Genomic DNA, 12,016 nt, shown 5'->3' with positions numbered 1-12,016 from the left:
GTATGAGGTGAGGGGAGAGGGGTAAAGGGAAAGAAGTGGATTGAGGCGGTGTTAGGGAGGGGGTAGAGAGAAGAGGTTGGGGAGGGGGAAGAGGCGGGAGCGAATCGAGGGAGAGACACTCTCACAGACCAGCGTGATCTTTTTGATGTAATCTCTATTATTTGTACAAAAGTCATCTCCAGTAAGACATAATAATATGGTCTTTATCTCCCTCTGTCTGCGGGGCTTCCAGTGAACAGGATTGTTTACCGTCCTCCTAACACAGAGCAACGATCACATTCCAATAAGTGGGCAGTTGAGTGTGATTTTCTCCCACGGCTGCGAAAGCGGGTTGTAACTCGAATTTATTATCGTCAGAAGAAGTTTAAATCGATTGATTTTACCACGGTGGAACTCGCAGAACCTGAGGGTCAGTAAAATAGGCCGAATGAAAATAAATCATTTTCTCGCCCTGAGGGATCGAGGAAGTCATTCTGGTCTCGGCTTTTGCTCAACCCCCTGCCTGACGGGTCCATTACAACTCAAACACTCCGGGTCTCCTCTTGTTAGGTTTCCTGGCGGGTGGCAAAGCAGCTTTAGGGTGCATTACCGCCACCGACTAGACTGGAGTGTGGATCGTTTGATAAACAGGAGGAAGGGAAAGAATTAGCATTCCCTAACTTCTATCTAATAAACCAGTCTTTCAGGTACTTCATGATATAGGTCTGTATTTCTCTTGAAATCCCACTTAAAATGTCTTCTACCCCGAGTCTCGATACAAGTGCTCAATCATTGGGCAGTCATCAGAAGGATCTCGAATAACAGATTTCAAGTGTTCCTTTCTGTCAGTGATGTGCCCCTTCACGTTCCTTTTCGTATCTAATCAGTACTAATTATGAATTCATTAAACTTAACCATTTCTCTGGTAGAGATTAGACTGCAGCTGAAGTTAATAACCCTTCAAGACACCCACACACCAAACTGCACCCAGACCTTAAAAGCCGTTGGACGGTACCGGCGCCTGGGCTGTGAGGAGCGGGTCAGAGCTATGGTGTGTGGAAGAGAGGGTAGCGGAGGGAAGGTTTTCGTTATTTATTTGATGGGAAATGAATTAACAGCTTGTGTATTTTTACAGGCACTGTTCAAGGTGTTGGTGCTACTGCTTTGTGGAGTTGTTCCTGTGTACAGTGCTGGTAAGTAATTTTTAAAAACAGCTTCCAGTAGAACATTTTACCTGTCACCATGATGCCATGCAACTGTCTCAAATAAAATAACAATTATTGTCATTGCTTCCTACAAAACTTTTAAGCCATGTTTGAAATAATATAAAAACTCTTATCTCCTCTAACTCGCTGCCTTCAAGGTGCTATCTGAAATGGAACTAAGCCATACTTCATAACCCTGTACTTGTTAAATCTTTTGTAAGTTCTACTTTGAGTCTGAAGCTCTCCTGTGATACTATATTTATCAAATCATTTGGTGATAAAGATTTAAGGGGGAATTGTTTATATGGAGTAAGTTACATGGGGTTGATAAGCCCACCACTGAATTTGGTGGTTTTGTTCTGGGGCACTGGTCTTCACAGCACCTCGAGATAAACTGACTGACTCTTTCTAATGGAACTGCTCCATGGCCTGGACTGCATGCATGAAGGACTAGTGATCAGTTAGGCTGGTGGGTAATTTAAATACACACTTCAGATAGCTATTGCTATTCAGTCCTAGTCCTATTAGCTGATTTATGGTTGGATTAAAATTAAATAACTACTGTATTGAAGGTTCAGAAATCCAGGAGCTGAAAATCCTGTTCTTGGAAAGACATTGGGTCAGGCAACATCTTGACAAGGGTTGCCACCTGGAGTCTGACCTTAGTCAAAACAGTCTGGCTTCTGTCAATTTTTAAGTGACTCTGTCATAAACTTATGACCTCCAATATGTAGGAGGCCGCAGTTCAAAGTGAAACTTGTTACCAGAGTGTGTAATGTTACCACATACAACAGATTCTTTTCCTGTGGCTGGATTTAGCAAGTCTATAGAACAGTAACTTAACTAAACTGCAAATGCAGATATAAATAAATACCAAATAACAAAATAAATGAATCCTTAAATGTCTAGCTATCTCCTTTTGTTCAAGAGCCTGATTGCTGAGGGGTAGTAACTGTTCTCGGAACCCGGTAGAGGCACCTGTACCTTCTACCTGATGGCAGCAGCGAGACACGATCTTGGCCTGAGTGGTGAAGACCTTTGCAGTAGAAAAGCCGCATCCATTAATGTTTCATGTAGATGTGTTTAAATCTGAGGGAGTTTTACCTGGGCTGGATCCATTACCTCTAGAAGGATTTTCCTCATGAGGCTGTAATGCAGCCTGTCTGCATGCTTTCCACCGTGCATCTATAGAAGTTTGCTGAGGTTTTTGACAATGTGTCAAACCTCCACAGACTCCGGAGAGGAGATGTGCTTTCATCAAATAACTGTATGATGGGTCCAGGACAGGTCCTGTGAGATAGTAACACCCAGGAATTCAAAGTTGCTGATCCTCCAGTGATTACTGACTCTTGGACCTCCTGGTTTCCTTCCTGAAGTCTACAATCATTCCTGGGTCTTATTGACATGTTATTGTGCTGTTTAACCAAATTTTCAATCTCCCTCCTGTATGCTGCTATTTAATGGTTAAATATTACTACTTAGTGTTTTAATGTAATTGACCAATTTCCCCACTAGATTGTGACCCCAATCCTTGTAAGAATGAGGGGACCTGTGTTGTTGTAGATGGGCTTTCTCAGTGCCACTGTCTTCATGGGCTCCGAGGAGAGACTTGTGAAGGTAAGCTGCTTCATCGTGGAATCTTTGCTTTGAAGGCTAATGAACTAGTAACCAACCTGGCGTCTTTCTACTGTTTAAATGTAGATTGACATGTGATATAATTGAAAACTCTTAAACTGCTAAAAGATGATTTGTTCTATTTCTACTGCTGCCATCTCCAGAGTCTAATGGTTTTTTTCAATTGCCTTGATGTTTTTAATTCTGTAGTTCTAGTGCTCTTTGCTAAATGGTGACTAGCACTCAAATAATATAGGGTGTTATAAACAACCCAAGTTCTCAATCTTTCATTTCAAGAGGAGCAGCTGGAAATGTCCTCAAGTGTTAACAACCAAATTGGTAGTTTGACTACCAATAGCATTGTGGCCTTTCAGATTTGCTCATTGACTATCTTTGCAGGTGCCTAAGATTTTAACTGTTATCCTGGGATTTGGGAATGATGCAAGACAGATGGCTGAATGCTCGGTGTGGATACAGCAGGCTTCTAATCCAATGGATACTCCAAGGTCTTGGGGGGGGGGGGGGGAGATAAGTGTGGTGTGGGGAGGGAAATAATTCCTTTAGTGCTGTCTTCAGATGTGCAAACCTGCCTTATTAATTCCATTAGCAGGTGCTTTTATCTCCAAATCAATTTTAAGGAAGTTTCCTATTGAGCTCTCTATGAATGTAACTTTGAGTTAGTTGAGCTATTCTCCAAAGGTACTATTTATTGACCCAAAGTTATTACCCCATGGTAATTGGGAGTCTGAATTTGAACTGAAGCCACTGTCAGTGTGAACGATAAAGCCACCTTGTTTGTCTTTCAAGAAATGTCATCCCTTCCCAGCCTGGTGAGGCAACTCCAGATGTCACTAACTTGTGGTGGTCCATGTGAAGTATCCATTTTTGGGGAGTAGTTGAAAATGGGCAAATGTTGCTTTTAGCTTGTCTACATGTGTGACTAAACTGGAACAAGTCCCACCCCCCAGATTACAAGTGTTCTGTTCATAAGAGTGATCCATAACTCAAAACGGTTTGTATGTTGACAATGTAGCCGCCTGGCAATTTAAATAGGCCAATGTGTAGTTAAACCAGGTCATTTAACCTGACCATCCAGACTCCTCTGGAAGATGTAGTGAGTTCCCATACAAAAGAAGACTGCAGTGGCACCGGTCTCCCAAATACTTGTTCACAATTCACAAGCTGCAAATAAATCGGACACTTGTAACCTGGGGGGGACTTGCAATGCTATATGAAGTTGGCAAGATGTGGAAGGGAAGGTCATTAAAAGTGAGTCTTTTTCTGCAGATATAAAAATGAAAGTTGAGTGCGAGCAGACCTACATAAAAGTACTAATTATTAAGGATTATTTTGATTGGAAAAATGTAAGCATGGACTCTGTACAGCTGATAGATGATGCTTGCAAAGCTTCACTAGAAGTCGTAAATGGAGAAGAATACTATGCCATCACTATTCACCACAGTAATAACTCTAGTTGTGGTACTGTTGTGCTGGTAAGTATTTCTTTACTTGAACTTGTGTTCAAATTTGCTGTTAGTTTGCTTAGTTGGCTGGTTTCCTGCACGCTCTTCTAATGAGCAGACAAACGTAGTTGGTTTGGGTTTTTATTGGCTTTTTGTTTGCTATAGTGTTCAGCAATGGTTATGCAGTGTGGTTTGGGAATTATCTAGAAATGAGTAATTGTGTACTAGCTCTGAATATTAAGTTGTGTAACCGTTCTATTCACCTCTGAAATGGGTCATTAGATCAGATTGTATCAATTCCTGCATGGATAACTCCCTCTTCCTATAATGGGCAGTACATAAACTAAGCTAAACTATGGCTGGTCTTGCTGTAAATGGCAGGATCTGAACTGTTCAATATAGGAATTCCATGTTAAGGCACGGTAATACAGAACCCATTATAAAATTCCCATTAAAATGCACCTTGTGCATATTAATAACCTTATTTTAGATTTGAAGAAAGACCCTGATGAATGATTTGTAATGGGAAGCTTTTGTTTTAGAGTAATGCTACACACATCATGTATATGAATGAACTGGAGACTCAACATGCAACAGGCATTATCACCAGGCTCCCTTCTGAAGCAGTTGACTTCACTTGTATATACTACCGTGAAAGGACAGTGCAGCTTGCTTTTCCAATACAGCCACAGACTACGTAAGTTCAGTGGACAAACTTTCCTTTTCTTCCTTGGTACAGATTAACTTGCAATAATCGGAAGGGTTTCCTATTTGGTGGAATGCAAGACTATCTAGTTATGAGTTCAAATGTGCTGAAGGGTCATTTGATGCTGAAGATGTACTTTCAAAATGTACACTTGCATCTAAACCCAAAACTGCAAAGCTTGTGCTGAGTTGCTAATGAAGTCCAGAGAATACTGTTGGATTTGGGTGATGTCCCTTGTACTGTTCTGGTTCCAATATTTTTGGCTCCTGTAATTTCTCTCGCCTGACTTTTTAATTCTAATTAAATATACTAGAGATTTGCTCCCCACACTTTCAGTCTTGATGTGATGGCTTGATCGAGATCACCACAGAAGGATAGCTAATCTGTCTGTTGGGTTGAAGATCCCTGTCAATTAATGTAATGGCCATGTTAACTTTGACTACCATGGACTTGTTACCAAATCTCTTGTAGATCTGGTAGAAAGAGGTACATTAGGTTTACTTCAGTACAGTAAATATTCTCAAAACTAAAATGAGTTTTGCATCAGTGATGTTGTATTTGCATAAACACTGCAGTGAAAATGCTCCAAACATCATCAACTCGACAATATTCCCACCCAGCGCTTCTAACTCCTTTACTGATGCTGCAATCCAAATGCTAAAAAGGCCTTCAACATAGTTGAAGTAACTAAGAAAAAGAATGTATTCAAGCATTCTCAAATTACCCCATTACCTTGCTTAGGGATATGAGTAAATGCACCTGTGCTGTTTAAGTTTTGCTCTGGCCTGAGGCTAAATGAACCTGTTCACTTTAGAATTGCAGTACTCCATGTGCAGGAAGGAGCTGTCACTGTATCAATGGCTCTCTATGAAAGTGTCAAGTACGAGACTGCTTATGTGGACCTGCCAGTTATACCTTGGTCAGAGCGGTTGTACATCAGCTTGAAGATTGAGCCTGGAGAACAGAACTTGTTTATCTTGACCATAAATGATTGCTGGGCAACACCAACCAAAAATCCAGATGACCTGCCTCAGTATTACCTAATAAAGAAGGGGTAAGAAGGATTTTTGGCTCTTCACTGAAATGTTATAACACATGGTTTTAAGTCTGTACCTCGCTAACATCCTCGATGGTCTTTAAGTGTTTCATCTCATCTTGCATTCAGGTAGGTGGCATTCAATACTCTATTTTTCCAATGGAAAGAAAAGGCTAAAATCAAATTTGGGAAATCTAGAATGTGCTTGGATCTTGAATATTAAAACTTTTAGCGATGTTTATTTCCTTCTGTTTTTCAGTAATTAAGCTCGAAGGTGGATTAATTTCATACTTTTAATTTTAGAAAATTTCTCCAATTGATATTGAACACTTTCTGACTTTGTTTTATGCACTTCTATAATTTCATCTTCAGATGTCCTAGTGATGAGACTGTGCAATATCACAATCAAATTGGAAATGAGACGACAGCCAATTTCAGTGTGCAAATGTTTCGATTTACCAAGTATCCTGTGGTGTTTCTGCATTGTAGAACTGAAATTTGTGTTCCTGACAGTCTGGAACCTTGTATCATTGTAAGTTTTAGTATTTAATCACTACTTTCCTTTGCTCCAAAAACACAATATTAAATAGTTTTCATTTTCTAACATGTAGGAATGCCCTAACCAATCACAGAGAACCAAAAGAGAGACATACACCAGTGCCACGGGGTTGCTGACTTATGGACCTGTTCAATGGACGCAGCCCAAGTCACATCTACCTGAAACTCATAAGCCTAGTAAGTATTGTTGGAGTAGGGCAGTGTTAGTGGCCTAGCTTGGGCAAGCACAGGTACAAGTTCCAAGTTCCCAGTAAATTTTATAGCTAGTGTGCTGAGAATGGGTCTGGTCCTGAGTTGGATTTTCCTTGTGAGATCTGGGAACTTTGGAAGACCTCCTGATCTTCCGGATAACCATATCTGCATGAAGTGCAGAACTCAGCTCCCTGGACACGAGGAACTGGAGCTGCTGCTAGATGACCTTCATCTCATACAGGGGAACGTGGTTGTAGATGGGAGCTACAGGGAAGCAGGTACCTGGGTTACTGTCATGGGGGGGGAGGGGAGAAGGAATGGGCACCCAATGCAGAGTACCCATGAGCCATTCCCCCGGTATATTGCTTTGGATACTGTTTGGGGGGGCAGTGATGGGGAATGACCTACTAGGGAGAAGCTGCAGTGAGCACGGAGTCTGGCTCTGGCTCAGAAGGGAGGGAGGGAGTGGGGAGAAGAGTAGTGTTGGGATCCTGTAATTGGAGTAGAAAGTGGATTCTGTAGACATGAGAAAGACACACAGATGGTATGTTGCTTCCCAGGTGCCAGGCTGAATGATGTCTCAGATTGGGTCCACAGAATTCGAAAGGAAGCTGAACAGACAGAAGTTGTAGTGTGTTGGTACGAACAACATGGGTAGGTGGGGTCATCCAGGAGGAGATCCTGAAGAGTGAATATAGCAAGTTGGGTGGAAGCTGAAAAACAGGATCAGCAGGGTGGTAATCTCTGGACTGCTGCTTCTGCCATGGACCAGTCAGGGTAAGAATAGGATGATTTGGCAGATGAATATGTGGCTGAGGAATTGGGGCAGGGTTTGCACTTCTGAGGGAGGGTGTGACCTGTACAAAAAGGGTTGCTCCAAACCCAAGGTTTGCTAGAGCTATTTTGTGGTGGGAGTGGGGTTTAAACGAATTCTATCTCTTGGCCCCTTTGCCAAATAAGGCTAAGGGTGGGCCATCGTGGTATCCAAGTAGATGTGTGGTGACGGGCAGTTGCTGCAAAATTGCAGCCAGTAGGATGAATTGACATGTAACATGGAGGGGGTGGGGGAATTAAGCAGGTGGTGAATTTGGGGTTGAAGGTGCTGTATTTGAATACAGTATACAGGATAAGATACGACGTGCCTGAAAGAAGGCGAAGTTATAACTTCAAGGATACACCTTGTGTCAAAAAGTAGGTGGTGGGGGCTTTTTTTTTAATCCTTAGAGGTGACATGGGATTCAAAAGTGTAGAATTGTGGGCAGTTGATTAAGTGTAAGAAGACCCCTATGTGAGCTGTTGTATACAGGTTTCCAAATAATAGCCAGGATGTGGGATTTAAAAATTACAATGGGAGATGGAAGAGGAATGAGTAGACAGTCGTGGTGATTTCAATATACAGGTAGATTGGGGGGGAAAATCTGGTTGGTACTGAATCCAAAGAGGGAATATGTAGAATACTTATGAAATGTTTTTTTTATATAGAGCAGCTTGAAGTTGAGCCCACTAGGGAAAAGGCAATTCGGAACTTAATGGAGCTTAGGAGGCAGTGATCACAATGATGGAATTCACCTGTAATTTGAGGGATAGGGTGACTTTAGCTTCTATCAGTATTACAGTGGAGTGGAGTAAAGGGAATTGGAGGTATGATGGGAACTCGCTCAAGTTGTTTGGAAGAGGACACCAGGCATGATTGGAAAATGGCAGCTGGAGTTTCTGGAGGAAACTAGTTCTAAAGGAATGATGCAACAATGGCTGACAAGGGAAATCAAAGACAGAATAAAAGCAGAAGGGAACGCATTGCTGAGCAAGAATTAGTGGACATTAAAAGATTTGGAAGCTTTTAAGAACAGAAGGAAACTTAAAAGCCATAAGGAGAGAGAAGGTTAAACATGAAGGCAAGCTAGTCACTAAAATGGATGCCTAAAGCTTTAAAATGGATTAGGAGTGAAAGAGGATATCAGACCGTTGGGAGGGGGTGAATACTGGAAGTAGTAATAGGGGTCAAAGAAATGGCAGGTGAACTTGAATATTTTTCAGTCTTCACTGTAGAAGACATGGCTGCTAATGTTCCCTCTGATTTGTAATGACCAGTGTGCAAAAAATCTTGTGCTGTTAACACTGTCTGTAACAACAACTTTATCTGGTTTCTGATGCAATCCTGAAATGTACTTCACATGCCTAAGTGAGGTAGTGACAACTTTTTGTGTGCAGTTTAAATTCCTTTGTGCATTAGTAGCAAACATGTGCACACACAGACACACACACAGACACACACACAGACACACACACAGACACACACACAGACACACACACAGACACACACACAGACACACACACAGACACACACACAGACACACACACAGACACACACACAGACACACACACAGACACACACACAGACACACACACAGACACACACACAGACACACACACAGACACACACACAGACACACACACAGACCTTGAGTGTCTTGCTGTTACTAAGGTGCTTGGAAAGAAGGTCTGAAGGTAGATGAGTCACCTGGACCATGAGGTAACTGAGGGGATTGTGGAGGCATTGGTGATGCCAGAAAGATCATTACTAAAGTCTGGAATGGTTCAGGAGGACTAGAAAATTCCAAATATCAGAAGGGAGGGAGGAAGAAGGGAAGTTGTAGTCCAGTTAGCCTGACTTCAATGGCTAGGAAGATGCTGGAGACCATTATTAAGGACTAGGTTCTGGGGTACTTGAAGATGCAGAGTAAAATACCCCAAAGTCAGCTTGGTTTCCTTAAGGGGAAATCTTGCCTGACAAATCTGTTGGAACGGAGGAAATGACAAGCAGGATAGTGTTTACTTAGATTCTCAGAAGGCCTTTGACGAGGTGCCACTCAAGACGAGGGCCCATGGTGTTATGGAAAAGCTGCTATCATGGATAGAAAATTAACTGACAGGAGGCAAAGTGGGAATATAGGGGCCTTTCCCATTTGGCTGCCAGTGACTAGTGTTCTGTAGGGGCCAGTATTGCAACTACTTTTTTCATGTTGTATGTAAATGGTTTGAGGGGATTTATGGCTTTGTGGACAAGCTTGCAGACAATGTGAAAGATGAATGAAGGGGCAGGTAGTATTGAGAAAGCAGAGGGGTCTGCAGAAGGACTTGGGCAGAATAGGCAAACAACGGGCACATGGAATATAGTGCAGGGAAGTACACGGTCATGCACATTGGCTGAAGAAAGAAAGGTGTTGACTATTTTCTAAATGGGGAGAATTCAAAAAATCAAAAGGTGCTGTGAGTCAGTGTTCAGATTGCACTTGGTGTATTGTGAGCATTTCGGTCCCCTACATAAGATGCATTGGAGAGGATCCAGAAGACATTCACAAAAGGTTTGAGGAATGGAAAGGGTAACAGATAAGGAGCCTTTGGCTTTGGGCCTGTACTCACTGGAGTTTGGAATAATGAGGGGCGATCTTGTTGAAATTTTTCAAATATTGAGTTCTGGGTGGAGGGACAGACAATGTTTCTTGTAGCAGATGAGTTTAGGACCCAAAGGCACAGCCCTAGACTACAGATGAGAAGCAATTTCTTCAGCCAGAGTAGTGAATCTGTGGCAGTCATTGCTGCAGTTGCACAGGGCCAAGCTGACCACAAGGGGTTGATGGGTTCTTGGTTAATCAGTGTCAAATGTTGTGGAAGAGGCAGAAGAACAGGGTTCAGAGGATAAATGGACTATGATAAAATGGCAGGGCAGATACAGTGGGCCAAATGGTCTAATTCTGCTCCTATTTATTCAGGGTGAAGCAAGTGCAAAATCAAATGAGTAATTCTAACTTTTAATTTGAGGTTCTACCTAACTGGAACTGGTTAAATAATTCTAGTTATTCTGTCACAGCTGGCTAACTTTGATTTGAGGGCTGGCCAGCTATGATAGAATATCCTATGAATTCTGCTTTATTGCAATTACTTTGCTTCTCTACAGAGGAAATATAAACTTGCAGTTTAAAGTGCAAATATTCACTCTGATTTGAATGTACTCTGGTTGACTAAAAATGATATTCCAAGGTAGGTAGCCTTCTGGAAAGTAGATGAGCTTCCTCAATTCCAGCTGTTGATGCAACCACAGCAGCTTAATTCTTTTCAATCTTTTGCAGACCTTGTGCTTGCTACCGTTCCTGGTATAGTTGTGGTATCGTCAATGGTGTTCCTTGTCCTCGCATTTACTTTGGTTAAAATAATGAGAACATAAAATCAGCTCTGTGACCTGCAAATTGTAAGAACAAATCAAATTAAAGATTTCAAAACATGAAATGTGACAATGGATTTGTGGAAGTGTATAATCCTGTGGGTATTATGTATTGGTTTCACTGCTGTTTGGATGTTAAGTAAACTTGCCAAGTCCAGTATGGTGACTAAGACATTGTATCACTGATTCTCTTAAAATTGCCGTCATATTTGAATAACATTTTGGCATGCATTGGTTCTACTTGTGCCTTGGATCCACTGAAACTTTATGGACCAACACTTCCAAGTCTAGGGATACAGAATTTATTTCAAGGAGGTGGAGTCGCTGGTTTTCTGTTCACCTGGCCATTGCTGTGGACCTGGGAATGTATCAGAATTTGGAGTCTGATGTCTACATGCAAAGTGGCTTGCCTGTCAAATGATGACATAAATAGGGCTTCAGTGGAGCTGTTGGTCTAATGCTGATGTTGATTTGCTTATCCTGCTAATGCATTTGGAGTTTGTAGAGTGGTCATCTCTACTTTAAAGTACCAGCAGTAAATAGTCCCTGACAGGGATCTCTAATGGCCAGGGCTAGGTTTAGCTCTACAATTATCTTGACAAAGATAGTGACACTGGCCATAAGGGGGTAAATAGGATTGTTGGATCTGTCAAATAACAGCATCAGTTACTAACATTGCCTGTTGATCATGGGTGATCAATAGTGATGGGCATTTTTTAATAAATTCATTAGTAACAGATTGCATTGATATCAGAGATGAATTGTCTGCTTTTTTTTTTGCAGAATCAATTATTGCCAAGCATGCAGTGGGGCAATGCCTTAAATTGTATACAGTGCCTATAAAAGGTGTTCAACCCTTAAGTTTTCATGTTTTTGTTTTCCAACATTGAATCACTGGATTTAATTGGTTTTTTTTTGATACTGATCAAAGTGAAAACAGATCTCTACAAAATGGTCTAAATTGCAAAGATAAAACAAATCATTGCACAATTACTGTCACTATTTGGTAGACGCACCTTTGGCAGCAATTAGCCTCAAGTC

The 12,016-nt window shown here is 41.6% G+C and overlaps 1 protein-coding gene across 1 annotated transcript; it reads left to right on the top strand.

Moving 5' to 3' along the window:
• Positions 1 to 4,093: 4,093 nt before the first annotated feature.
• LOC132407125 (pancreatic secretory granule membrane major glycoprotein GP2-like) lies at positions 4,094 to 11,014 on the top strand. Its single transcript, XM_059993421.1, has 6 exons — positions 4,094 to 4,291; positions 4,804 to 4,958; positions 5,782 to 6,021; positions 6,376 to 6,535; positions 6,615 to 6,738; positions 10,884 to 11,014. Exons 1-6 carry the CDS (start codon positions 4,094 to 4,096, stop codon positions 10,976 to 10,978), a joined length of 972 nt encoding a protein of 323 aa, XP_059849404.1. The 3' UTR covers positions 10,979 to 11,014.
• Positions 11,015 to 12,016: the final 1,002 nt, after the last annotated feature.

The sequence above is a fragment of the Hypanus sabinus genome, chromosome 17 (assembly GCF_030144855.1).
Source record: "Hypanus sabinus isolate sHypSab1 chromosome 17, sHypSab1.hap1, whole genome shotgun sequence".
NCBI classification, from domain to species: Eukaryota; Metazoa; Chordata; class Chondrichthyes; order Myliobatiformes; family Dasyatidae; genus Hypanus; species Hypanus sabinus.
The sequence above is the reverse complement of the archived record's forward strand: the minus strand, read 5'-3'. Positions and strand labels throughout refer to the sequence as shown.